The 27204-nt window shown below is 39.5% G+C and overlaps 1 protein-coding gene across 1 annotated transcript in view; it reads left to right on the forward strand.

The window, feature by feature from the left end:
* LOC126268270 (zinc finger protein 652-B-like) overlaps positions 1-10854 on the forward strand; it is a 53860-nt gene extending 43006 nt beyond the window's left edge. The window contains exon 10 of the mRNA XM_049973897.1: positions 7470-10854. Coding sequence (XP_049829854.1) covers positions 7470-7853 — 384 coding nt within the window. The 3' untranslated portion in view covers positions 7854-10854. The remainder of the gene's footprint in view (positions 1-7469) is intronic.
* Positions 10855-27204: the final 16350 nt, after the last annotated feature.

Below are 27204 nucleotides of genomic sequence, written 5' to 3' on the forward strand. Positions count from 1 at the left end.
TCAATTTGTGATTCTATAATTTCCTTTATTTGCGATCGTCTGTGACTACTCCATAATGCATGTGGCAAGTTGTCAGGTATGGTGCCATTCTGGACCTTGCTCCTCAAGTGCCATAGATGCTGCAATGGCTTCCGGTCATCAATATCCTCCTGTGCTAAAACTTGCTTGCTATGCTCTTCTTGAGATGCTGAGAGTATGAATTAATTCCGTCTTCAGCTTCTCATAGGAGTTAGTTGTAGGTAGCCTAGTTATCACATTTTCAGTCCCTGCTGCATACTAATGACTCTTCACAATTGCAAACTTTGTGGAATCTTTTGTCATTGTGGCAGGAAGAAAAAAGGCCTCCACTTGCACAAACCACAGCATGGGATGTGTGGCCAGTAGGCCACAGCAATCAGTCATGGTAGAAAGCTTGGTTAGGTAGTAGCTTGAGTTCTTCCTGGGCTGTAGTGCAGGCTAGATCACAGCAGTGTCGCCGATTTGTCAGGCTGGCTGCTTTTCCACTGTCCAACCTTTAAATTTGTCATGTTGAACTCTAGCCTGACTCTTGACCAAGGAATGAACAAAACTTTATTGCAGTGCACAGCAATAGGTAGTATTAAGATGTAGCAACTCGGAGACATTTCGAACATGTAGACACTTCCCTGAAAATACAAGGATGAATCAATGTGTTGTTACGTCCAAAATCAAATAACTGGACAGGAATATATCTCTGAAAAACAATAGATCACAAGACTAAGAATATGCACATTACTAAGGAAATAAAACAGTGCCTCTGGTGGCTGGTGTGAAAACAGTTTGACACCAGTCACACTACCCAGCGCGACACTGCAGCAAAAGGATGTGAGTTGCTACGCTACCATTACCAAATTGACAATTCTTTGATGCCTTGGATGTGTCCAGTCAACCAATCCCTTCTTTTAGTCAAGTTTTGCCATAAATCTTCACACTCCCTCCCCCCCCCCCCCCCCCCCAATTCAATTAAGTACCTCATTATTTATTGTTCAATCTGCCCATCTAATCTCAGCATTTTAGCACATTTCAATAGCTTCTATTCTCTTTTTACCGGAACTGCTTATCATTCATATTTCACTGCCATATAAGGCTTCATTCCAAACAAACAGCTTCAGAAAAGAATTCCTAACACTTGGATTGATAGATGTTAACAGATTTCTCTTTGTCAGAAATGCTTTTCTAACTGTTGCCAGTCTTACATCTTCTGTGCTTGAATTATCATCAGTTATTTTGCTGCTGAGATAGCAAACCTGCTACTTTTAGTGTCTTATTTCCTAATCTAATTCCTGCAGCATTGCTTAGTCTAAATCGATTACATTCCATGACCCTTGTTTTACTTCTTTTGAAGCTGATCATATTACATGTTTTTAAGACATTATACATTCCACCTCACTGTTCTTCCAAGTGCTTTGTTATCTCTGACAGAGTTTGCAATGTCATCAGCAAACCTCAAAGTTTTTATTTCTACTTCATGAATTTTGATTTCCAGATTTGTCTTACGTTTCCTTCCAAACTTGCTCAACATACAGATTGAATAATATTGAGGATAGGCTACAACCCTTTGCAACTACTGCTTCCTTTTAATGTCCTTTCACACAACTGCAGCCTGCTTTCTGTACAAATTTTAAGTAGCCTTTTGTTATCCCTGCTACTTTCATAATTTCAAAAACTGTATTCCAGTTAACATTGTCAAAAGCTTTTTATAAATCTGCAAATGCTACAATAGTAGATTTTCCTGTCTTCAGCCTATATTCTAGGATAAATCATAGGGTCTGTTTTCCCACAAATATTCCTACATTTCTCTGGAATTCAAACCGATCTTCCCCAAGATTCAATTCTGTCAATTTTTTCCATTTTTCTGTAAATAATTTGTGTCAGTTTTTGCCAACATGGCTTATGAAACTGATAGTTTCTTTTTCCTTCAAAGATCTCTCTAATTTTTGTATAGTGGCATCCATCTTTCCCCTAGTTATGCGTGCTTCTGCAGCCTCGCATTTGTCCTCCAGTGTTCTTGTTTAGCCATTTTGCACTTTCTGTCATTCTCACTTTTTCAGATGTGTGTATTCTCTGTTGTGTGCTTCATTTGCTCCATTTCCATATTTTCTTCTTTCATCAGTTAAATCAGTATCTCTTGTGCTGTTCAAAGATTTTTACTGAGTTTTGTCTTTCTACCTTGTGATCCTCTACTGCAGTCTCTGTTTTCTTCTTTCAAAGTTACCTGTTTGTCTTCTATTGTATTCCCTTGAATTCACTCAGTCCAATGTTGCCTAAAGCTCCCAGTGAAATTCTCAACAACCTCTGGTTCTTTCAATTAATCCCAAGTCTTATCTTCTTAGTTTATTACCTTTTTGCAATTTCTTGAATTTCAATCTGCAGTTCACAACCAATAAATTAGGGTCAGAATCCCCATCTGCTCTTGAAACCTTATAGTTTAAAATCTGATTTCAGAATCTTTCTCTTACCAATACACACTCTGTTTGAAACCTTCCAGTGTCCTCAGTCTCTTTCCATGTATACAACCTCCTTTCATGTCTCTTAAAAACCAAGTATTAGTGATTATTAAATTATGCTCTGTGCAAAATTCTACCAGGGGGCTTCCTCTTTCATCCTTTCCCCCCAGTCCATGTTCACCCACTATTTTTCCTTCTCGTTCTTTTTCTACTACTGAATTTCAGTCTTCCACCACAGTTAAACAGTGGAAATGCCAGGATGGGATAGAAACAATGTTATGAAAATGATAGATTGCTACTCACCACATAGAGGAGGCACTGAGTTGCTGGTAGGCACTGTAAAGACACTATTAAACATTTAAGCTTTTGAACAAGAATGTCTGTATTCAGAAATAGAAATGAACACACACACACACACACAAAAGGCAGTTGTAATTGGCAAGCTTTCTGAGCCCATGGCTCCTTCGTCAGGTAGAAGGGGTGAAGGGGAAGGACTGGAGAAGCCCAGGAAAAGGGGTAGATTTTGGGAAAGTCACCAGAACTGTTGGTCAGGAGAGACTTACTGTACATCTACATCTACATCATACTCCACAAGCCACCTAATGGTTTGTGGCCTAGAGTACTTTCGGTTCCACTATCTGATACCTCCAACCGTGTTCCATTCACGAATAGTACGTGGGAAGAATGATTGTCGGTAAGCCTCTGTACTGGCTGTAAGTTCTCAAATTTTCTCCTCGTGGTCAATACATGAGATGTGTGTGTGTGGGGAGGGGGGGGGGGGGCGATTAATATGTTGTCTGGCTCCTCCTGCAAAGTGCTGCCGCTCTGTACTGGCTCTAATTTCTTGGATTTTCTCCTCCTGGTCAATACATGATATGTACATGGGAGGAAGTACAATGTTGTCTGACTCCTTCTGAAAAGTTCTGTCCCAAAATTTCAATAGTAAATCTCGCCGTGATGCACAACACCTCTCTTTTAACATCTGCCAACGGAGTTCATTTAGCATTTCTGTAACTCTCTCTCACCGGCTAAACAGTCCTATGACAAAATGTGCCTCTCGTCATTGGAACTTTTCTATCTCCTCCATCAGTCCTGCATGATAGGAATCCCAGATAGAGGAACAATACTCAAGAATTGCGTAAACAAGCATCTTATAAGCCACTTCTTTTGTGGATGAGTTACATTTTCTTAAGATTTTTCCGATGAATCTGACAGTGATCCTGGTGTCTACTTTTCCCACTATCTGTTTTATGTGGTCATTCCACTTAAGGTTGCTCTGGTAAGTTAAGCCTAGATATTTTACAGCAAATGCTGTCTCCAGCTGTTTGTCATCAATAGTGTATCTCTACAGTAGTGGATATCTGTTCCTATGTATGCGCAATATGTTACATTTATTTACATTCCGGGTCAACTGCCAGAGCCTCCACCAATCATTAGTTCTCTGCAGGATTTTCTGCAAATTCTTACTATCTTCTGGCGTTGCTACTTTGGTATAGACAACTCCATCATCTGCAAATAGCCTTAAAGAGTGTCTGATGCTTTCTACTAGATCATTCATATATTTTGTAAACAGCAACAGTCCTATCACACTTCCCTGTGGTACTTCGGGTATTACCTATACACCTGTCGATTTTGTTCCATTAAGAGTGACATGTTGAGATCTATCTGCAAGAAAGTCTTGAATCCAATTGCAAGTCTGCCCCGATACTCTGTAAGCTTGTATTTTTTTTCATTAAATGGCAATGCGAGACAGTGTGTCAAATGCCTTACTGAAATCAAGGAACACGACATCAACCTGAGCACCGTTGTCCACTGTGCTGTGGGTCTCATGGAGGAACAGAGCAAACTGAGTTTCACAGGGTTTCTGTTTGCAGAATCCATGTTGATTTTTATAGAGGAGATGTTCATTTTCCAAAAAGTCGTAATTCTTGAGCATACAACTTGTTCCATAAATCTACAACAGATTGACATCAACAATATAGGTCTATAATTGTGTGGATCTGTCTTATGGCCTTTCTTGAAAATAGGAATGACCTGCACTTTTTCCAGTCGTTAGGTACATTTCATTGCTTAAGCGCTCTGTGATAAATTAGTGCAAGAAGAGGAGCAAGTTCTTTCAAATAATCTTTATAGAATCTTATAGGTATCTCATCTGCTCCTGACACCTTTCCAATACTAAGCAATTTTAGCTGCTTTTCAATTCCGTGATTGGTTATTTCAATATCTGCCATTTCGACATTCATACGACGATTGAAAGGAGGGACAGTGTTACAGTCTTCTGCAGTGAAACAACTTCAGGAGACCGAATTCAGTATTTCAGTCTTCTCTCTGTTATCTTCCATTTCAGTGCTGGTGTGGACACTGAGAGAATGAATAGATGATTTTGACCCACTTACTGATTTTACATACGACCAGAATCTCTTAGGATTTTTACTCAGGTCAGTTAACAATGTCTTACTTTCAAAATTGTGAATGCTTCTCTCATTGCTCTCCTTATACCCATTTTCACTTTGTTCAGCTTTTGTTTGTCAGCTAGGTTTTTACTTCTCTTGAATCTGAGATGGAATGCTCTTTGTTTATGTAGCGCTTTTTAAACGCAGCTATTAAACCATGGTGGATCTTTCCCATCACTTGAAACCTTACTCGGAACATACTTGTCTAGGCCATATTGAACAATGCTTTTGAATTTTTTCCATTTGTTCTCCACATCTTCATCCTCATCACTGAATATTTGATGCTGACTGCTGAGATAGTTTGAAATTTGTATCCTGTCACCTTTGCTGAACAAATGTATCTTCCTACCTTTATTAACATTCCTTGTAGGATCCAATGTTGTAGATGCTGTTACAGCCGTATAATCCCTGATACCTTCCTCTGCATTAACTGATCTGATAAGTTCAGGTGTGTTTGTTGCCAGGAGGTCTAAGATGTTATCCTCATTAGTTGGTTCTCCAAGTATCTGCTGAAGGTAATTTTTGGACAAGACATCCAGAACAGCGAAACACAAATCCCTGTCTCTGGCACCAGTTTTGATGGCATAACACTCCCAATCTATAACTGGTAAGGTGAAGTCACCCCCTATTACAACGGCGTGATCAGGAAAATTACTAATGATATTCCACATGTTCTGTCTGAAGTGCTCTACAACTACAGATCCTGACCCAGGTGGTCTGATCATTTTTGACCACTCTTTGATAATCAGTTTCACCCATATTAATTCATTTTCGGAATCTCTGATAACCTCGCTAGATTTTGTCGCATTTTATACTGCTATAAACACACCACCACCATTGGTGGCTAACCTATCCTTACGATAAACATTTCAATCTGAACTTAGGATTTTGTTGTCATAGACGCCTGGTTTCAACCAGCTTTCTGTTCTCAATACTATCTGTGCATTATAACCTTCTGTAAGTGATACTAATTCTGGGACTTTTCCTTGGATGCTCCTGCAGTTTACTAAAATCATATTAATCTTTTCTATCTCCAATCTGCGAGGGCTGAGATTTTCTAAGGTCACTGTGGCTTATTTAACATACAAACCATCTTTGATCCCAAGGGAGGGATTCTCTAAGCAAAAAAAGCCCCACGTGTGTGTCACACATACTCCGCTACCCTAGTAACCGCTTCCTGCAAAAAGGAAAGACTAATCGTTGAGGACTGCATCGGATGAGATTTGAAAATCTGAGAGCTTGGTGGAAGACAGGATAATATGCAGACAGAGATTACTCTTAAACATCATGCATGAGTTAATAAGAGTGAAATGCTAAGTGCATTGTACCTACAGATGTGGGAAGAGGGCAGCGAAAAATAGATGGAAAGGACAATAAAGGATGTAGAAAACGAAAACAAAGTGAAGAGTAGTTACAGTGAAGAAATACTGAGATGGAAGAAATTAATGTAAATTAAGGCAAATTAATTAATTTCTTCCATCTCAGCATTTCTGCATTGTAACTACTCTTTGCTTCACTCCATTTTGGTTTTCTACATCTTTCATTGTCTTTCCAGTCTATTTTTCACCACCCCCGTCTCACCTCTGCTATGTACAATGCAATTAGCTTTTCAGTCTTATCAACTCATGCATAGTGTTTAAGCAGTAATCTTTGCCTGCATATTACCCTGTCTTCCACCTTTTAAGCTCTCAGGTTTTCAAATCTCGTCCAATGCAGTCCCCAACAATCAATCTTTCCTTCTCATCCCGTATGGTAAGTCTCCCCCGACCCGCAGTTGTGGGTGAATTTCCCAAAATCTACCACTTTTCCTAGACCTTTCCAGTCCCTTTCCTTCACCCTTCTTTCTTCTCCTTCAACCCTTCTGCCTGAACAAGAAGCCACTGGCTCTGAAAGCTTGCCAATTACAACTGCCTTTTGTGTGTGTTCCGCTGCTGCTTGGTGAGTAGATTTTTTATCTATCTAATTAGATAATTTTGTCAATAATCGATTGTTTTCATTGCTATAAAAACCTGTAGTCTAAAAATTCAGCATCTTCAGGTTCTGAATGCTATTAAGCATCAGTATCTGTTTAATAAGTATATGTATGTCATACAGTAGCACCCCCAACACTCCCCTTGTTGGTAATACATTATGGAAAAGATGTTGGTATTGCTAGGGTTAATAAATTATTTTCTGCTTTCCTTTCCTCTCATCTTTTTCTATAGATTTTTTACATAAACTCTTATGAATTGGTATAAAACCTAGAACAAGGGCCCATATTTTTGTAATAGTATATATAATTTATAGTATATTTAAAAATATGGTAGTTGGCATATCATACCTAATATTGCTCTCCATACAATTCATAAATTACGTTCAGTAATGTATCTCATCAGATCCCATTTTAGTTGACATGCGGTGAGGCATAATAGTGATTATTACATGTGTGTTGAATTGTGGTGGGTTGTCATCTGTCAATGTAATTCCAATAAAATTACTAGAATGGCAGGCTTAATATTTTAATGCTAGTAAAAAAATGTTGGTAAACAAAACTGTAAATATTGTTTTGCAGCATTTGATTCAACAACAGCAATCTCAGCAACAAGTTCAGCCACAGCAACAGCAGCTACAATCAGGCTCTCTTCATGTTGCTGTGTGCCAGCCTCCACCAGCACCGCCACCACCACCACCACCACCTCCCCCACCGCCACCCGCCATCCCTGCAGCAGCAGCAACAGCAACAGTTGGGAGTAACTCAGTTACCAGTAATTACGGAAACACTATACCACCAGTCTGCTCTACAGCCACACCATTCACAACCAACTCCACCACAACTGCAAATCTACCATCCAGAGCATATGCATATTGCTATGCATACACAATCCCACCACCATCATCAACACCATCCCCATCACATAATGCCTCTGTGATAGTGCCAGTTCAGGTAGCTCTGTGAAGTTTCTTCTCATTTTGTGAAACCCCTATTTTCATAATTGTCTTGAGAGTATGGAAAAACAACACTGTTACCGAAGGAAGGCCTTCTGTAGTAACACTTGCAACATGTTGTGCTTAGGTGAAAAGAATGAAATGTGGAATATGTTCCATGCATTTTTACTGAGCCAGAATATATAGGCAGTATACTAACAGTTGTATAACTCTTAGTAGAAATGATGGGAACAAATTGAGAAAATGTATTTTTATCGCATTTTCACAGTAATTTTTGGAATTTTTTTTAAGTACTCATCATCGTATCATGAATGCTTTTGATTAAATGTTAGTGTGTTTTGTAATCTTTTACAAAAACATAAAATTGTATTATAAACAGTAACCATTTAGATTTTACTTTCAAGAGTTTAGCACTATGTGTTAAAAGGTTACAAAGTTTTTATCACAAGATATCAATGTATTGCTTAATCTATTACAGTGCTTGCCCATGTGATGTATTGTTTTGATGATAAGGATTGTCTTCTCTTAAGTAACTATGTTGCACAATGTGTATTAAAAACCATTTTTGTAACTTTTCTGTCTTTCTTCATTGTGAGACAGAAGTATAATGAAAAAAAAAAAACTTCCCACCTTTATGTTGCTGATAAATAGTCACATAGTTGGGAACCAAGCAGTATTGCAACCTTATGTGAGATGCTGGCTTGTGGTGTTGATAGCCCTAAGCAGATCATGTGTATAGGTTGCCATTTGAGTGATTTCATCTGCTGTCTCAGTAGAAGCCTAGAGACAACTATTTAATTTCCTAATTTACATATTTTGGAATGATGATGTAAAGGTATTTATACATGCAAGTGGGATTCACAAACAATATTGCAGCTGGTCTGTTCTCACATTTTCAGTATTGCAGTATTACCATGTACTTTCATCAAGTATTCAACACATTTTCCACCGTTTGACAAAGTCAGATATCTTCTAAACGAATATGTGTTATGAAGATTATCAAAGCTAATATTGAAAGATTGTTGTATTAATGATTGATTTGCATTATAATCATTGTTAGTAGTTTTTATTGTTTCTTTGGATGTTTTTAATTTGTCATTAAGACAGGTAATGAAAAATCTTGTTGATTCAGATCATGGAAACTTGATGATTTTGTTGGTACCATCATTGATTCAGATGTTTCTTCCAATTTTCTGTCTATCCACCCCCCTTTTTTTCCAGCCAGCAGCATATCACTGGACATTTGCAAGGTTCTCTCATGTATAAAAGGATAGGATATGAAGGAAATGAAGCTTTTAAGAAGCTAAAATAGTAAAGCTAATGAAAATTTCAGGTCAAGAATGCTGCAGCATCTCAGGGAATATACTTGAAATGTCAACAACAGATGATATTCAAACACCAAAAACATTACAAATGGTGGAAGGGGTAGTACAGATGACACAGGTATATCATACAAAGAATCTTAGAAGAGTCAAAGTTGGGCAGAGAGTGCAAGAACTGAAAACACTAGACAAAAATGTAAACTTTAGGAGAGAAAGAGAGACTGGAAGAAAAAGGCAAAATTAAATATGTAGAAGGGAAAATAATAAAAATTAGAGGATCGAAAGGGACAGAGAAACAGATTTGTTTGCTGGGATAGGGAGAAGGCAGTTGGGAATGAAAACGAAACTATAAAAGAGAGAATTTCCAGTTAATATCAATCAGTTGTGGTTGCCATACCAACAGAAAAAGATAGAGGGGTTGCATGTCAGTCATTTGTGTCTTAGTTTTGTTGGAATAGTTTATAAATGTGATGCAGCTAACGTATGTAGTGGATGAAATTGTACAGGAAAAGTTTTGCAGTTATAAGATAATGGGCTGAAGATGATTCCAAATCCTCACCAGGAGATTTAATAAGTTGTAAACAAACTAATGTGGGTGGTCTTCCTTTGTTATTGAATTTACTTGTATCTTCATTTATCTTTTGTTGTTCTTGCATGTTTTTCCAAGCATCCCCTCCCATTATATCTAATTTGTCAACATCTCTCAGTGCCACTTGTCTTTAACTTCATAGGTATTAGATTTTTGAGAGTGACTGACATTTCACTGCTACTTTCTTTATTTACTGCTCCACTGACTGAAGTTCCATTTTGTGTGTAATTGGTGATCTGCTGATGTCTGGGAAATAGAATGTTTTACTTGCTAAATAATTCAACTCATCTAATATTGGTCATGCTCTATCAAGATTTTAAGTGACCGTATAGTAGCAAAGATTGCTATAATTGATATCAATTGCTTACAATACACCAAGTGAGTGCAGTAGCTGTTTTAACAAGAAGCTTTCATTGTGTGGGACTGCCACATATTTACAAGAAATTAAGAGCTTTACAGTTCTTCTTTTTCTTCATTTTTAACTGCCTGAAATAATGTGTATATCCATTAATAATGTATATGGCCCAGAAATGTGTTTCAGGGCTGTAATAATTTAACTGTTTGTCTTTCTGTTAGTATTAGACATTCAAGTAATTGTAGTTTTCTGCAAAAAAAACTTGATCTATTTTTTAATTTGATATTCTGATGAGATGAAAACAGAGTTTCAAGATATTAATAAGGTGTAGTATTTTCTACAGAAAATGTCAAAAGGACTTATATAATTTGTATGTATCCTTAGTTATAAATTGTTATTTTATCTTCATCTCATTGATGAACTCATTAATTTCTTTTAATAATCTCATGTAACTGTATCTTCAAAGTTTGGAAAATTCTAAATTTTACCATTGAAGATAGTATTACATATTGGGGAATTGCATTTTGCAGAAGCTGCAAGTATTATGAAGGCATAGAAATCAGCAGAACATTTGATATGTTACATTTATTTATGTAATGATGTGGTCATTGTTTGCCTTACAATAGCTCAGGCTATCAAGAAAGGACATACTTATATTCTGTGAATATAATACTCATAAGTCTGGTATCAGTTCATCACAGGATTTTTAAATGTGTGAAATAAAGTGCTTTATATTTTTTTGAAATTTTAGATGTGAAATAATTTAATCACCATTTCATTCTCATCCAGAACTAGTTGGACAATCATTAGATATCCCAACTGTATATTCCAATACATCATATTGCATCTGAAACTGTATCCTCTTATGTATGATATATTATCTGATCCCCTAATTTTTTTATCAGTATATACAGCTTTATAGGAGCAGTTCACAATAATTTATGTATACAAGTATATTTGAATCACAGTCCTGTGAATAATGAAGTTGTGTTTCTGCATCAAGTACCAGGTAGGTGTAGCTTTTCCAAGGTTTTATGAAATTGATTAAGGTAAATGCCAGGATAGTTCCTTTGCACACCATCTCTAGTGATGATGATGTCAATGGTATGCTTAGTTATAATCTTTCTTGTGAAGATTTTGCACTTTTAATCAGTGTTGGCATTGTTAATACAAGATGACAATTATTGAACGTAAATTAGTTATAAACTTCGGCATGCACAAACTTTATTCAACATGTAAACATCACTGCAGATATTCAGATTTAAGTTATTACATGTTCAATATGCTTGCCGTCGTTGGTGATGATGTGGTGCAGATGAATAGCAAAATCCTGCATGACGCACTGAAGTGTTAGAACATCGATGCTGTCGATGACCTCCTGAATGGCTGTTTTCACATCAGCAATAGTTATGGGGTTATTGCTGTACACCTTGTCTTTAATATAGCCCCACAAAAGGGAGTTGCATGTGTTCAGATCCAGAGAATATGGTGGTCAATGGAGACCCATGCCAATGCCCTCTGGGTACCCCAGAGCCAGAATGTGGTCCCCAAAGTGCTTCTCCAGGATATCAAACACTCTCCTGCTTCAATGGGGTCGAGCTCTGTCTTGCATGAACCACATCTTGTTGAAATCGGGACCACTTTGGATAATGGAGATGCAATCATTTCCAAAACCTTCACATACAGTTTAGTAGTCACTGTGCCATCAAGGAATATCACACAGATTATTCCATGACTGGACATTGAGGGTGAAGAGACTTCCTAATTGCAAAAAACGGGTTCTCAGTTACCCAAATGCATCAATTTTGTTTATTGACGAACCCATCCACATGAAAGTCAGCTCAACCAAATCATGCACATACTAATTCCCAGTGGCCAACTGTGCCATTACTGCTCAGGTCCATACACCGTCGTAAGTATACTTACGGTGTATTCAGCGAACGTAAGATTTTACCACTTAACTTTACTGATATTTACGCCCAGCAAGAGCGTGAATAGAGCACTTATTTGGGGGAGTGGACACAAGAAAAAATCATGATAACATGTGGGACCTGAATTAATGCTTTCGTAAAATAATTCCCTGAACTCTGATTATTCAACAGTGTGCGACTCACCGCCTTGCTAATATAGGACTGGGTGAGACACTTTTAGCATATGTTAAAACTGAGATCTACATGGAGCGTTCGTACTAACAAAAGAATTAAAAAAAAACATAATCTTAGGAATTGTATGTTGTGTTATCACATTAAAATATTGCTGCAGGATATCTTTACTGTAGTGAAATTTAATTAAAAGAAACCTTGTATTGAAAGAAAGTATTTTCCTTTTTCTTAACATAATAATCTTCACCTTGCCAAGAAGTGACCAATATCTGATCTTAATGGAATGTTCTTAGTTTTTACTTTCATACAACATAAAATAGTATATTTACTTTCTTTTCCTTAATAATTATGGTGCAAATATTTTAATGCATCTGTTGATTACGGAAAGCAATGAAATTTATAACGAAATTTTTCCTACGCATGATGTCTGCCAAGAATGGTCGATTGTTTGACCATTCTTGTCATTTATCCAGTGCGCTGAAAACCTTACAAATAATATTTTTATTTCTGCATGAAGGTCACTAGGCATATGAAGGAAAAAATACACAATCAGCATAAATTATCATATATTATTTAAAATTTACTACTTACAATGCATAATGGACGCCATAATGTCTGTTAGCTTCAAGACTAGAACAGAGAGTGTGTAATAACACTGGTCTTTTTAGTTTCTTTTGTCAGCGAGTAAAGAACTAATCTATTATCATAGAGTTGCTATACAGTTATCTTATAGAGTCTGTTTGTGCCATTATTATTTCATTTTATTATAAATTACCATTATGAGAGCTAATTGCAAGCACATTTTCAGAGTTTTTTACTATTTTCATTTTACTTTGTTTTGTGTCTGACTTTTCATCACACATTTTAATATTTTTTACAGTATATCAGTACACAACTTTGCAGTTTGAACATCGTAACACAAACCATTCAGAAGTTATGATGATTTTATTCATATAGTTCAATAATTGTCATCCTATTAGAGGGCTGTCCACAAAGAAATCACATTCTGTTACAAGCTGGACATTGATACACGTACAAAAATTGTGTTAGAGTGTACTCAGAATTATTTATTGTACTGACAAGTTTGTAGACTCATCAGTTTCTGTCATCTGAGACTGCAACTAGTCATTGATGGCGACTTGAAGTTGTGTGTCGGTGGTCGAATCACCTGTACATAAAACACCCTTTCATATCATGAAAAATAATAATAATTACTTGGAGTCAAATCTGAACTTTATGATGGGTAGTTAAAATTGTCTCATTTGAAGTGGTGCAATAAATCCTGTCAGGCTTAGAGCTAGGATGAGTGATGATGTGAAGGAACACAACAGTCCTTTGGATTTGCTAACAATGAGACAAGAACTGATCATTATTCCAGGAGTTCCAAAAGCAAGGTTTCCTTTACAAAGCCAAGGTGTTTCTATGAGACATACATGGCAATGAAACAAACTTTCAAGGATTGTTGAAGAGGGTAAATGTATTAATTTGAGGTAAAGGACCTTAGTCTGGAAATGACAGAGTTGCATGTTATAAGCAAAAGTCATTCTGATACCTTTGACAGTGGAATACTTATACTGTTGATGTTCACCTTATAACTTCTTTCCAAGACATCAATTCTGTTCAACTGATCTTCCATGGGCTTTGTTCTGTCTGGCAGAAAATTTGTGGTAAGTTCCTGTGGGACTAAACTGCCGAGGTCATCAGTCCCTAGGCTTACACACTACTTAATCAAACTTAAACTAACTTACACTAAGGTCAACGCACATGCCCTAGGGAAGACTTGAACGTCCAAAGGGGGTGTGCCATGCGAATCCGTGGCAAGGCGCCTCAGGGTGCGAGGCTACCAATCACGGCTGTCTGGAAGATTTACAATGTCACCGTCAAACCTCAAAGTTTGTATTTCTTTCCACTGAACATTAATTTCCTTTCCAAATTTCTACTAGGTTATCTTTACATCTTGCTCAGTATAGAGAATACTGAATAAGATTCAGCACAAGGTACAGGCATAGGTGTCTCTCGCTTCTCAACTACTACTTTTCTTCTTTGTCCTTTGACTCTTACAATTGCAGAACCCCTCTCCCCCCCCCCCCCCCCCCCCCCAATAATGTAAGAAAATTATTAGTTATATTATGCTTTGTAAAATCACAAAATTATGTTGGGATTTTTTATTTTCCTTGTTTGAAGATAGTTACCTTTTAAAATACATTCAGTAATGACTTAAAACAAATAATTATTGTGGTAGTAAGCAGGTTAATTGAAAATGAATGGTGTGAATCATGATAGTGTTACAGTGCTGCGGTCTTACTTAGAATTTGTCCTGGTGCACGAACCTTCGGGTTAAGTCTGGCACCAGCAGCCCAGCACTGTGGCCACAGCGACATCAAAAGGGCTGGAGCAGAAGCATCTGGAACCCTCCGCCTCGCATCGCCTTGACGCTTCAAAACATTACAATGCCATGACGCTTTGAGACATTATATCGCCGTGTTTATATAAAGCCAACCCTGCTGTCACAGTCATTCAATGTGGATAGTTACGTTGTGCGCATGCTGCTGATGTGTTTAGTGTTCCGACTTTAGTGTCTAGTGAACTATTTTATATGACTATATTTTATTTCTTTACTTTAGTCTATTAGTGTATTGTGAATGAAGTTTACAATGGATAAATTTGTTACCTAAAAGGCACACTTGGAATTTGATGATACCTAAGTCAACCTCCAACAATTGCGTCATCAGTTGCCTTCGTTGTCTTCCGGTGAGAACCGTTCACAGCCGAAATGTGGACAATCCGGTAAGGGAAGATCATTTCAGAAGTCTTGGTTGATCTAATATACATGGCTGGAATATGAAGCATCTACTGAAAAGTTTTTTTGTAAAACCTGCAAAGAGGCAGATGCTAAAAATCTCTTACAATTTTCTTCAAAAAAATGAGATGCGTTACTTCTGTAGGGTTTTATAACTGGAAAAAGGCTTTGGAAAAATTCTGTCTTCATGAAAATATGTTTACACATAATGAAGCTGTTCTGAAACTAAATTCTATCAGTAACCGAAATGTGGGCTCCCAATTGAATGAACAGTTAGATAGTGATATAAAGAAAGGCCGTCTAGCTCTTGAGACAATTTTTACTACCGTGCAATTTCTATGCCGACAAGAATTTCTATGCCGACAAGGGCACGAGGATGTAAATTCAATTTTCTTTTTTTTTTCCAAGTGTTGGAACTCCGAAAGAACGACATACCTGAGTTAAAAAGATTGGTTAGGGCATTCGGGGTATAAGTGGACATCCCTTGATATTCAAAACGAGATCTTTGATCTACTAGAAAAGTCCGTGTTGAAAGAGGTATTGGCTTCAATCAAGAAGACTGACCATTTTTCTATTATGGTTGATGAAACAAGTGATTCTTTGATTCACGAGCAAGTGTCATTTTGTATTTGTACTGTCAAAGATTCCTTAATCATCAATGAAGACGTTTGTTATTGGCTTATACGAAACCCCCAACACTGAATCAAAAACTCTGTTTAGTATTTTAAAAGACGTTTTTCTCGCCTTGATTTACCAATGGATAACTTAAGAGGACAGTGCTATGATTGTGCCTCGAATATGAGAGGTAAGTTCAAAGGACTAAAACAAAAAAGTTAGTTTTAGATGTACAACCAAAAGCACATTATGTGCACTGCACTGCTCACAGTTTAGACTTGGCAGTTGTAGACAGTCTCCACCATTATTTTTGGCTCCAGCCAAGTACTTAATAAACATCATAAGAGAATTCACCAAAAGGATGGAACTTTTCAGAAGCATACATTGTAAGAGTGCCAATGACCAAGCTGGTCTACGGCCCCCTTGCCCGACTATGCGAGCTTCTAGTATCCTGAGAATATTGAAAAACTTTGAAGAACTTCTAAAGCTTTTTGAAACATTTTCTGCAGAGGACAAAACAGAGGCAGTTATAAATGTGCAGGCTACCTTGAGTCAATGTTACAGTTCAAGACTTATTTATTTTTATGTCTTTATTGTCTTGCAATGAACCCAGTAGAGGATGTCAATGAAAAAATTCAATGCTCTCATCTGAGTATTGCTGATCTGGAAAAAATGTATGAGGGCTTGATTTGTATATTGAATGGAAGGTGTGATAGTTTTGAACACTTTTGGGAATTGTGTTTAAAAGAAAAACCTTCACAAGTTGATGATCCTTCACTGCCTCAAAATCGAAGTATACCAAAGAAGTATGATTGCAACGAAGCCAGCTCACCGCACACTTTCAAAACCCCAAAGGAATACTACAAAGCTATTTACATTGAAGTTTGCGAAACTGTACAGTCTTACATTACTGAACGGTTCGCTTCATGTGGACTCACACAGGTCATAGCAGTTGAACAAGAGTGCTTGCTTTTAGTAAACAGAGGTGAAACAAATTTGGAAAAATCAACTGAGTTTTTCAAAAATGATCTAGACATTGAGAGACTGCACTTACAATTGAATATGTCAGCTGATATTACTAATAAAAAACAACTGGTCTTAAAAAACATGCATGGTGTAAGAAAGTACATTACACAAGGGCCTGCAGTTGGGGAAATGTTATCTAAAGCAGTGAAGTGCATCAAACTTCTCCAGATAGTTCCAATCAAGACAGCAACAGCAGAATGGTCATTTAGTGCCCTTGGACATCTGAAGTCATATCTCCGATCAACAATGGGACAGGAGCGATTGAAGAACTTGGCTGTTCTTCATGCCCACCGAGGTATTTTGGATGAATTGGATATCTGACCAGTCATCAATGACTTCATATTCAGTAATCCAGTCAGATGGTCGACATTTGCACCTTTCTAAAGACACTGTAGCCCTAATAATGGCATTTAGAGCAATATTAAAAATCTTTATAAAATAGAGAATTAAATACATACATAATGTTAAATTTTCAGTTTCAAAATATTAGTACTAGTTTAGTACTATATTACTGTAGTATAGTATGAGTTATTTTCAAATACTTAAATATTTTTAGGGTTTAAGACCCAATTAAAACCCACTATTTACATACTTACTGACTGGAAGTATTAGGCATACTGCATTAACTGTATTAAAACATCAACTCTGAGATATTGTTTTTATTTAATGAAACCTGAGCCTTATTCAGAGTAAGTTTAAATTAGCTATTTCACTTATTAATCAAATTGCTATTACTGTGTGACAGCGATATTTTGTGTTTCATTCTTTTAATGATAGTTTAGGATTTATTTAAATATAATTTCGGTTTTTTAAGAGCTATATATTCACTGCTCCATAATAGTCTATAAGCATGATTATTACTGTAAATTAAATTAGCTTTTTATGAAAATACCGTGTGTGTTTATGTTTTGTTTCTTTTTTCCAAGGCCAATAAAATGTGTCAGGCTTGTCGAGTTTCCTGGAGTGTCGAGTTATCGAAAGTCCAGTTTTTGGGGTTCTAATGTTGGTCATATGACTCTAAAATGCTTAAAAAACTTTAAACCTCACTGTTTTTCATCTAAAATTTGGAAAATTTCCCAGGGCAAGACCTCCAATATGCCTCCCCCCAAAATATGTTTTATAAGTCAGCGCCACCGATAGTAGATAACCTCTTGCATCCTGTATTTTATCTACCACTTTCATAATTCCAAAATGTATATCGTGGATTGCTCTCCCAAAATAATTCTGAGGGGATGTTATCTACTCCAGAGGCTTTGTTTTGAGTTAGGACTTTTAGAGCTCTCTCAGAGTATAATACCTCCAATCTAATATTCACCTAGTTCCTTTTCCCTTCCCACAATATTTTGTTTCCCTTGTATAGCCCCATATATTCCTTTCACTTTTCAGCCTTCCCTTCTTTGCTCAGCAATGGTTTGCCCTTTCATCTCTTAGTATTCAAACAGTTGCTTCTCTTTTTACCAGAGGTCTTTTTAATGTTCCTATATGCAGCTTTTATCTTTCCCATAGCCATGCTATAGCTCTGCATTTCTCCTTTGCCAATTTTTTGTGCTCATATTTAAGACATCTGTATTCCCATTGGCCTGCTTCACATGCTGTATTTTTATATTTTCTCCTTCCATCAATTAAATTCAGTAGTTTATGCAGTATCCACATATTTTTATTGGGCCTTGTCTTTTTGATTACATAATCCTCTGCCCCTGGAAATTTTTTGTAATTTAACTTCTGATGTCTACTTAGCTGTCTTACCACTATGTAATGTCACTGAAACTTTTTATTGTCAGGTAAATCTCTTTCTAGCATAAAATGTTTTTTTTCCGATTTTGAAACCAAATGTAAACAGTGATAAAATTAAACTCTGTGCAAAATCTATCAGGCAGCTTCCCCTTTCATTCCTTTTCCTGCAAATGAACTCCAATCTTACATCACAATAAATTTTCATCTCTCTTAACCAACTGAATAATTTTTTTTTTATCTCATTGTAAGTTCAATGTCTCTATTACCTTGGCAGATGTCAGCTACATGTCTGCTTTGGCTAGTATAATATGTTCACTATGCTGTTTACAGTAGCTTATCTACATTCCTATTTTCTCATTTATTATTAGACCTACACCTGCCCTACTCTGGTCTTAGATTATCACAGTTATTTCCAATCTATGAATGAACTTAGTTTTCTTTGGGGAAGCACAAATAGCACATGCTAGATATTTAAACTCCAGAAAATTGCTGTAAGATAACTAAACAGACAGAAAAGGGCGGAGAAAAATTGTGGCACGAAATTTTAACCTTGGATAGCTGATGCCAATAGGAACCAAAATTACTAATGTTGTGTAAGCTGACAACGCACAATTTTTAACTGCGGAAACTTGGCATCATGTGCTCCGATTGGCTGCGGGGTTGCCCTGTTGCTGGGTGCTCTGGACAATGCATGACCACAAATGCTTTGCCTGCCAGAGATCATGGATCCAAGACAGCCCACATGCTAAGTGGTAGCTTGCCAGCCTACCAAGCCTACCACTCTGGGGGCTTGAGGTCCCAATGTATCCGTTGTTGTTTCATGATAAGACACACCGGGAACAAACCCATCAACAGCTGTTAGTTCACATACAGAAAGTCTTTTACAAATTGTGTCCATCCTGAAAAGGGCTTTTTTTGTAGCTAGGACATGGTTTACTCAAAGCAGTGGCTCAAAATGGCGACTCTCTGAAACAACAAAAGCCTGGTAATGTTGAATGGTGTTTTTCCAAACACTTTCAAAGATTCCTGACGTTGCCCTGATGTGACTGGTGGCGTTTTTCAAGGTGGTTTGCATCCAGGTGGGTGAACTGGAACCTTGGACAATCCCCACAGGAAAAAGTCAGGTAGTGTGACGTAGAGTTTCTTGCAAAATGTGAAGGAAATTTGCCCCAGTAAATCGAGGAGGTAGGCGGACCATCCCAATCACGTGGTCACCCACAATGCCAGCCCAAATGTTGAGTGAAAATCGTTCCTGGTGTCCATGGATGTATGTGACGTGAGGATTTTACCTTGCCCAGTAATGAATGTTTTCCGTGTTGTAAAGGCCATCCGTTGGAAGGTGCACTCATTGGTAAACAACATAATGGTGTGGAAGTCGGGATCTCACACAACATGTTGCAGAAACCACCGACAAACCCCTAGCCTGTGTTCACAGTCCGCCACAGAATTTAGGTCTTGGGCAGGGTGGAAACTAAATGGATGCTAGCCATCATCCCTCAACACCCCCCCCCCCCCCCCACACACACACACACACACACAAATAACTGATAAATGACCCCCATGTTGAGTCCAACCTATCGAGTACTTGAGTACTTGTTGTAGGTGCTTCCTCAAAGTGCTCAAGAACAGTCTCTTCAAATGCAGCATCCCATCGTGTTCGAGGTCTTCCAGCATCATCATGCTACACCACTAATGAGCCCATTTTGCCAAGTCACTGGTGGATTGCTGTAAAAGTTGTTGGTGTGGGTGGCATCTTACTGGGTATCGTTCCTCATACAACCATCAAACTACATGCACATTACCATTGGCTAGTCTGTAAACAAAAACCATATCTTGTTCTTCAAACAAGTACTGTGCTGCCATGCTTACTGTATGGCTACATCACAGGTGATGTGTATGTGCTCAAAAGCGAAGCTTACATGTGATTACCTCTGACATGAGATGGAGACAAACAGCAAAGCCTGTTCGATACGTGTGCATATCACGTTGGAGCAGTGATGGCATGAGAGACGTTTGCACATGTGAACTGACAACCATTGTGCTGCCTGTCAACTGATGAATGGCAACAGGGCAATTCCATGGCCAATTGGAGCACGTGGCGCCAAGTTTCTGCAATTTAAAAATGGTGCGTTGTTCACCTACACAACATTAGTAGTTTTGTTGTTAGTGTGATACCATTCCCTGGCATCAGCTACCCAGAGTTAAAATTTTCTTATGACACAGTTTTTCTCCACCATATATATATATATATATATATATATATATATATATATATATATATATATATTAAAAACAAAGATTCCAAGACTTACCGAGTGGGAAAGCGCCGGTAGATAGGCACAATGAATAAAACACAAACACACACACAGAATTTGAGCTTTCGCAACCGGCGACTGCTTCGTCAGGAAAGAGGGAAGGAAAAGGAAAGATGAAAGGATGTGGGTTTTAAAGGAGAGGGTAAGGAGTCATTCCAATCCTGGGAGCGGAAAGACTTACCTTAGGGGGAAAAAGGATAGGTATATGCTCGCGCGCGCACACACCTGGTGAAGGAATTTCGGAAAACTGCGTTCAATAACTCCGCTTTAGCGGCACAGTCGTCGATAACAGTACCATCGGCACTGCGCAGCGAAGGTATTGACTGTGTCTTGCCGCTTGTGTACTTTACATACGACCAGAATTTCTTGGGATTTTCTACCAAATTTCGAGACAATGTTTCGTTGTGGATCCTATTAAAGGCATCTCGCATCGAAGTACGTGCCAAATTTCGCGTGTCTGTAAATTTTAGCCCATCTTCGGGATTTCGCGTTCTTCTGAACTTCGCATGCTTTTTCCGTTGCCTCTGCAACAGCGTTCGGACCTTTTTTGTGTACCACGGGGGATCCGCTCCATCTCTTACCAATTTATGAGGTATGAATATCTTAATTGCTGTTGCTACTATATCTTTGAATTTGAGCCACATCTCGTCTACATTCGCATAGTCAGTTTGGAAGGAATGGAAATTGTCTTTTAGGAAGGCTTCTAGTGACACTTTATCCGCTTTTTTAAATAAAATTATTTTGCGTTTGTTTCTGATGGATTTGGAAGAAATGGTATTGAGCCTAGCTACAACGACCTTGTGATCACTAATCCCTGTATCAGTCATGATGCTCTCTATCAGCTCTGGATTGTTTGTGGCTAAGAGGTCAAGTGTGTTTTCGCAACCATCTACAATTCGCGTGGGTTCGTGGACTAACTGCTCGAAATAATTTTCGGAGAAAGCATTTAGGACAATCTCGGAAGACGTTTTCTGCCTACCACCGGTTTTGAACAAGTATTTTTGCCAACATACCGAGGGTATGTTGAGGCCAGGATAATTACAGGAGCCAAGAGTGTGCTGTAAGGATAACATCCATCTGTGCAGTTCAACGAAGCTGGTGGTGGAAGTAAGATGGCTTGGGTAGTAAGGCATCAAGTGTATTATTTTCATCAGCTGCATGTTGTCCCACAGGGTGATCTACACCCTTGGCCACAGTTTGGCAGTGGCCATTAATCCTGGTGGATAGCTGGTACATAGTCACACCAATATAAAAGGCTGTGCAATGACTACAGCAGAGTTTGTAAATGACATGGCTACTTTCACATGTGACCAGCCGCCGGTTGCGAAAGCTCAAATTCTGTGTGTGTGTGTTTGTGTTTTATTCATTGTGCCTATCTACTGGCGCTTTCCCGCTTGGTAGGTCTTGGAATCTTTGTTTAGAGAGAGAGAGAGAGAGAGAGAGAATGTGTGTGTGTGTGTGTGTGTGTGTGTGTGTGTGTGTGTGTGTGTCTGTGTGTGTGTGTGTGTGTGTGTGTGTGTGGTAGCATAGGACCAAAGCCCCAGAAGTAATTGGTCAAGTAGCATATTTCCGCCAGAGCCTGCTTGCCGAAAGCAAAGTAGCTCTCACAGCTTGGTTGTTGAAATATGATCCATACAGGCAACAGAAATGTGGACCAAGTAGTGTGTTGGCACATAATGTGTGTCAACCACAAGTGTCTGTCTGTCAATGATTGTTTTTTATTATGATGATATTTTGATGGTGTCTATAGTTGAAATGACAGTGTGTTGACATCATCATTGACTTATGATCATAAGTTAAAGAAAAATTTCATATTGGCATTTATGGAATGAAATAATTGTGTGGCATTATATGCCAGGAAACCCCATCTGAGAATGATCGGCTGACTGGTGTGTCTTTTCATCTGATGCCACTTCAGCAATCTGTCCATTGATGATGATTATGATGACGAGATGATGAGCACAACACAACACTCAATCCCCAAGTCAATAAAATCTCCAACCCCTCCCCCCGCATGGCAGTCAACCACACTGACCACTCGGCCAAGGGGGTGGACATTGGCAGCTATAGAACAAAGGAATATAACATATGGAAGAAATGACTGCCATTTCAGTGTTTCACAGTATAGTACTAGTTTAGTTCCAGTAGCAACTCATTAGTTGTACTTTAATAGTTATTATGTTTTATCATGTTTATGATGTGCAACATGTATCTGAATTAAATGTATGTTTTGAGATTAATCAAATTATGAAAAGGAAAGTTGCCACTCACCATATAACAGAAATGCTGAGACACAGATAGGCACAACAAAAAGACTGTCACAAATAAAGCTTTCGGCCAATAAGGCTTTCATCAAAAACACATACACACTCATACAAACACAACTCGCACACACATGACTGCAGTCTCAGGCAACTGAAGCCACACTGCGAGCAGCAGCACCAGTGCATGATGGGAGTGGCAACTGGGTGGGGACAAGGAAGAGGCTGGGGGAGGTAGGGGGAGGGATAGTAGGGTAGGGGTAGTGGGCAGGGAAGTGCTGCTGGGGAGTGCACAGGGATGAGGTGGAGAGAGGGCAGGGCAGCTATGCGCAGTCGGGAGATTAGACGGGCGTGCAGGGGAGAGGTGGGGAGGGGATTGGGGGGGGGGGGGGTAGTGGAAAATGAGAGAGGTAAAAAGACTGGGTGCAATGGTGGAATGAAGGCTGTGTAGTCCTGGGATAGGAACAGAGAAGAGGCTGGATGGGTGAGGACAATGACTTACAAAGGTTGAGGCCAGGAGGGTTATGGGAACGTAGGATATATGAGAGGGAAAATTCCCACTTGCACTTGCACAATTCAAAAAAGCTGGTATAGGTGGGAAGGATCCATATGGCACAGGCTGTGGAGCAGATTTTGAAATTAAGTATGTCATGTTTGGCAGCGTGCTCAGAAAAAGGGTGGTTCACTTGTTTCTTGGCTGCAGTTTGTCGGTGGCTATTCATGTGGACAGACAGGTTGTTGATTATCATGTCCACATAAAATGCAGCACAGTGGTTAAAGCTTAGCTTGTAGATCACATGACTGGTTTCACAGGTAGCCCTGCCTTTGATGGGACAGGTGATGTTATTGGCCAGACTGAGCAGGTGGTGGTGGGAGGAAATACGGAAAAGGACTTGCACCTATGTCTATTACAGGATCTGCCCCTGTAATGCCATGAGGTAAGGGTTTGGGAGCAGGGCTTGTGTAGTGATGGACGAGTATATTGTGTAGGTTCAGTGGACTGTGGAATACCAGTATGGGAAGTGTGTGAAGGATAGTGGTCAGGACATTTCTCATTTCAGGGCACAATGAGAGGTAGTCAAAACCCTGGCGGAGAATGTAATTCAGTTGCTCCAGTCCTCCGTAGTACTGAGTTCCGAGGGGAATGCTCCTCTGTGGCCAGACGGTGGGACTTTGGGAGGTGGTGGGAGACTGGATAGCTAAGGCACGAGAGATTTGTTTTTATACAAGATATGGTCTGTGAAGGCTTCAGTGAGACCCTCGGTATATTTCCAGAGGGACCGCTTGTCACTACAGATGCAACGACCACGGGTGGCTCGGCTACATGTAAGAGACTTCTTGGTATGAAACGAGTGGAAATTGTCGAAGTGGAGGTATTGCTGATAGATAGTAGGTTTGATATGGGCAGTGATACTGATGTAGCCATCTTTCAGGTGAAGGTCATCTAGGAAGGTGGTTTGTTGGGTTGAGTAGGACCAGGTGAAGTTGTTGAGGCTCTAGAGGAATGTGGATAGGGTGTCCTCACCCTCGATCCAGTTCACAAAGATGTCATTGCTGAACCTGCACCAAGTTTATGATTCTGAGTGTTTAGGAAGTATTCCTCTAGATGGCGCATGAATAGGTTGACATAGGATGGTGCCATGCAGGTGCCCAAAGCTGTATCCTGGATTTGTTTGTAGGTAATGCCTTCAAAGCACAAGTAATTGTGGGTGAGGATATAATTGATCATGGCGACTAGGATGGAGGTTGTTGGAATGGAATCCATCAGGTTTTGGAAAAGGTAGTGTTCAATACTGCTAAGTCCATGGGTATTAGGGATGTTAATTTAAATAAGGGAAGTGGCATCAGTAGTGACAAGCAGGGCACCGTGATTAAAGGGGCGGGAACTGTGGAGAGTCAGTGGAGGAAATGTTGGTATCTTTTATATAGGAGGGTAGGTTCCAAGTAATAGGTTGAAGGTGTTGGTCTGCAAGAGGAGATTCTCTCAGTGGGGGCACAGTAACTGTCCAATTACTGAATTACATTCTCTGCCAGGGTTTCAGCTACCTATCGTTGTGCCCTGAAATGAGAAATGTCCTGCCCACTATCCTCCGCACCCGTCCTCGGCTCCTTCCCTGTTCCCACCCCAGCACTACACAGCCCTCATTCCACCATTGCACCCAGTCTTGTTACCTCACTCCTTTTCCACTACTCATACCCTCCCTCCCCACCTCTCCCCTGCCCACTGCCTAACCCCCCGACTGCGTCTAACCTCCCGACTGTGCATAGCTGCCCTATTCTCTCTTCACCTCATCCCTGCACACACCCCAGCAGCACTTCACTGTTCACCACCCCTACCCTACTATCCCTCCCTCTCCCGCCCCAGCCTCCTCCTTACCCCCACGCAGTCACCACTTCCTTCATACACTGATGCTGCTGCTCACAGTGTCGCTTCAGTTGCCTGAGGCTGCAGTCGTGTGTGTGTGTGTGTGTGTGTGTGTGTGTGTGTGTGTGTGTGTGTGATCTATTTTTGACAAAGGCCTTACTGGGCAAAAGCTTTATTTGTTACAGTGTTTTGTTGTGTGATCTGCAACTTAGCATCTCTGCTGTATTGTGAGTGGCAACTTTCCTTTTCATTATATTGTTACATTCCATCGTGGAGTTCCAATTGCATGATTGTTATGAGATTAATAATTCTATGATTTAACCAAAAGTTACTTTCTGCAGATTCAAAACTTGATTGTGCTGTAGGGAACTCTAAGTATGCAGTTTGGCTGTTTTTCCTCTCTCTCTACATCAGCATCAAGGTTTAAACCATCAACAGCCTTGGTCTCATAATTAACAACGTAGGAAAGGATGGATTGCTACTTACCATAAAGAAGAAATGCCAAGTTGCAAATAGGCACAATTAAAAGACACTTATATAAAGCTTTTGGCCACAGACTTCATCAGTAAAAGAGAGATCCAGACTATTCACACACACAAGCAAGCACAACTCACGCACACATGACTGCCAACTCCACTGTCACATGGCCACAATGCAACATCACATGCGATGCAAGCAGCAATGTGGAGGGGGAAGGGAAAGGGTCAGTAGTGTAAGTGGGAAAGGGGGGGGGGGGGGGGAGACAAGTGCTGTCTGGTGAAGTGTGCAGAGACTAAACTGATAACAGACTCAGCATCAAGAGGTTGTGGGGCAGCGAGGTGGGAAAAAAGGTGCAGAAAAGGTGAGTGGGGAAAGATGGGCAGATGCGTTGGCAGAGGGCTAAAAATAAACAGGGTAGGAGACGAGAATGGGGAGGGAATGATAGGACAAAGGGGGTGGAAACTGCTGGGTGGAGGGTTCGGGGACAGTATGTTACCATAGGTTGAGGCCGAGATAATTACGGGAGCAGAGAATGTGTTGTAAGAGTAACTGCCATCTGTGCAGTTCAGAACAGGGAAGGATCCAGATGGTGCATGTAGTGAATCAGCCACTGAAATCAAGTGTATTATGTTCAGCTGCATGTTGTGCCACAGGGGGTTCTGCTTTGCTCTTGGCCACAGTTTGGCAGTGCCTGTTCATTCTGGTGGACAAGTGGTTGGTAGTCATACTAATATAAGAGGCTGTGCAATGCATGAGGGGCCTGGTCACATGTGAAAGTAGCCATGTCATTTACAAACTCTGCTGTAGTCATTGCACAGCCTTTTATATTGGTGTGACTATGTACCAGCTATCCACCAGGATTAATGGCCACTGCCAAACTGTGGCCAAGGGTGTAGATCACCCTGTGGGACAACATGCAGCTGATGAAAATAATACACTTGATGCCTTACTACCCAAGCCATCTTACTTCCACCACCAGCTTCGTTGAACTGCACAGATGGATGTTATCCTTACAGCACACTCTTGGCTCCTGTAATTATCCTGGCCTCAACATACCCTCGGTATGTTGGCAAAAATACTTGTTCAAAACCGGTGGTAGGCAGAAAACGTCTTCCGAGATTGTCCTAAATGCTTTCTCCGAAAATTATTTCGAGCAGTTAGTCCACGAACCCACGCGAATTGTAGATGGTTGCGAAAACACACTTGACCTCTTAGCCACAAACAATCCGGAGCTGATAGAGAGCATCATGACTGATACAGGGATTAGTGATCACAAGGTCGTTGTAGCTAGGCTCAATACCATTTCTTCCAAATCCATCAGAAACAAACGCAAAATAATTTTATTTAAAAAAGCGGATAAAGTGTCACTAGAAGCCTTCCTAAAAGACAATTTCCAT

This window comes from Schistocerca gregaria, chromosome 1 (assembly GCF_023897955.1).
Source record: "Schistocerca gregaria isolate iqSchGreg1 chromosome 1, iqSchGreg1.2, whole genome shotgun sequence".
Lineage (NCBI taxonomy): Eukaryota > Metazoa > Arthropoda > Insecta > Orthoptera > Acrididae > Schistocerca > Schistocerca gregaria.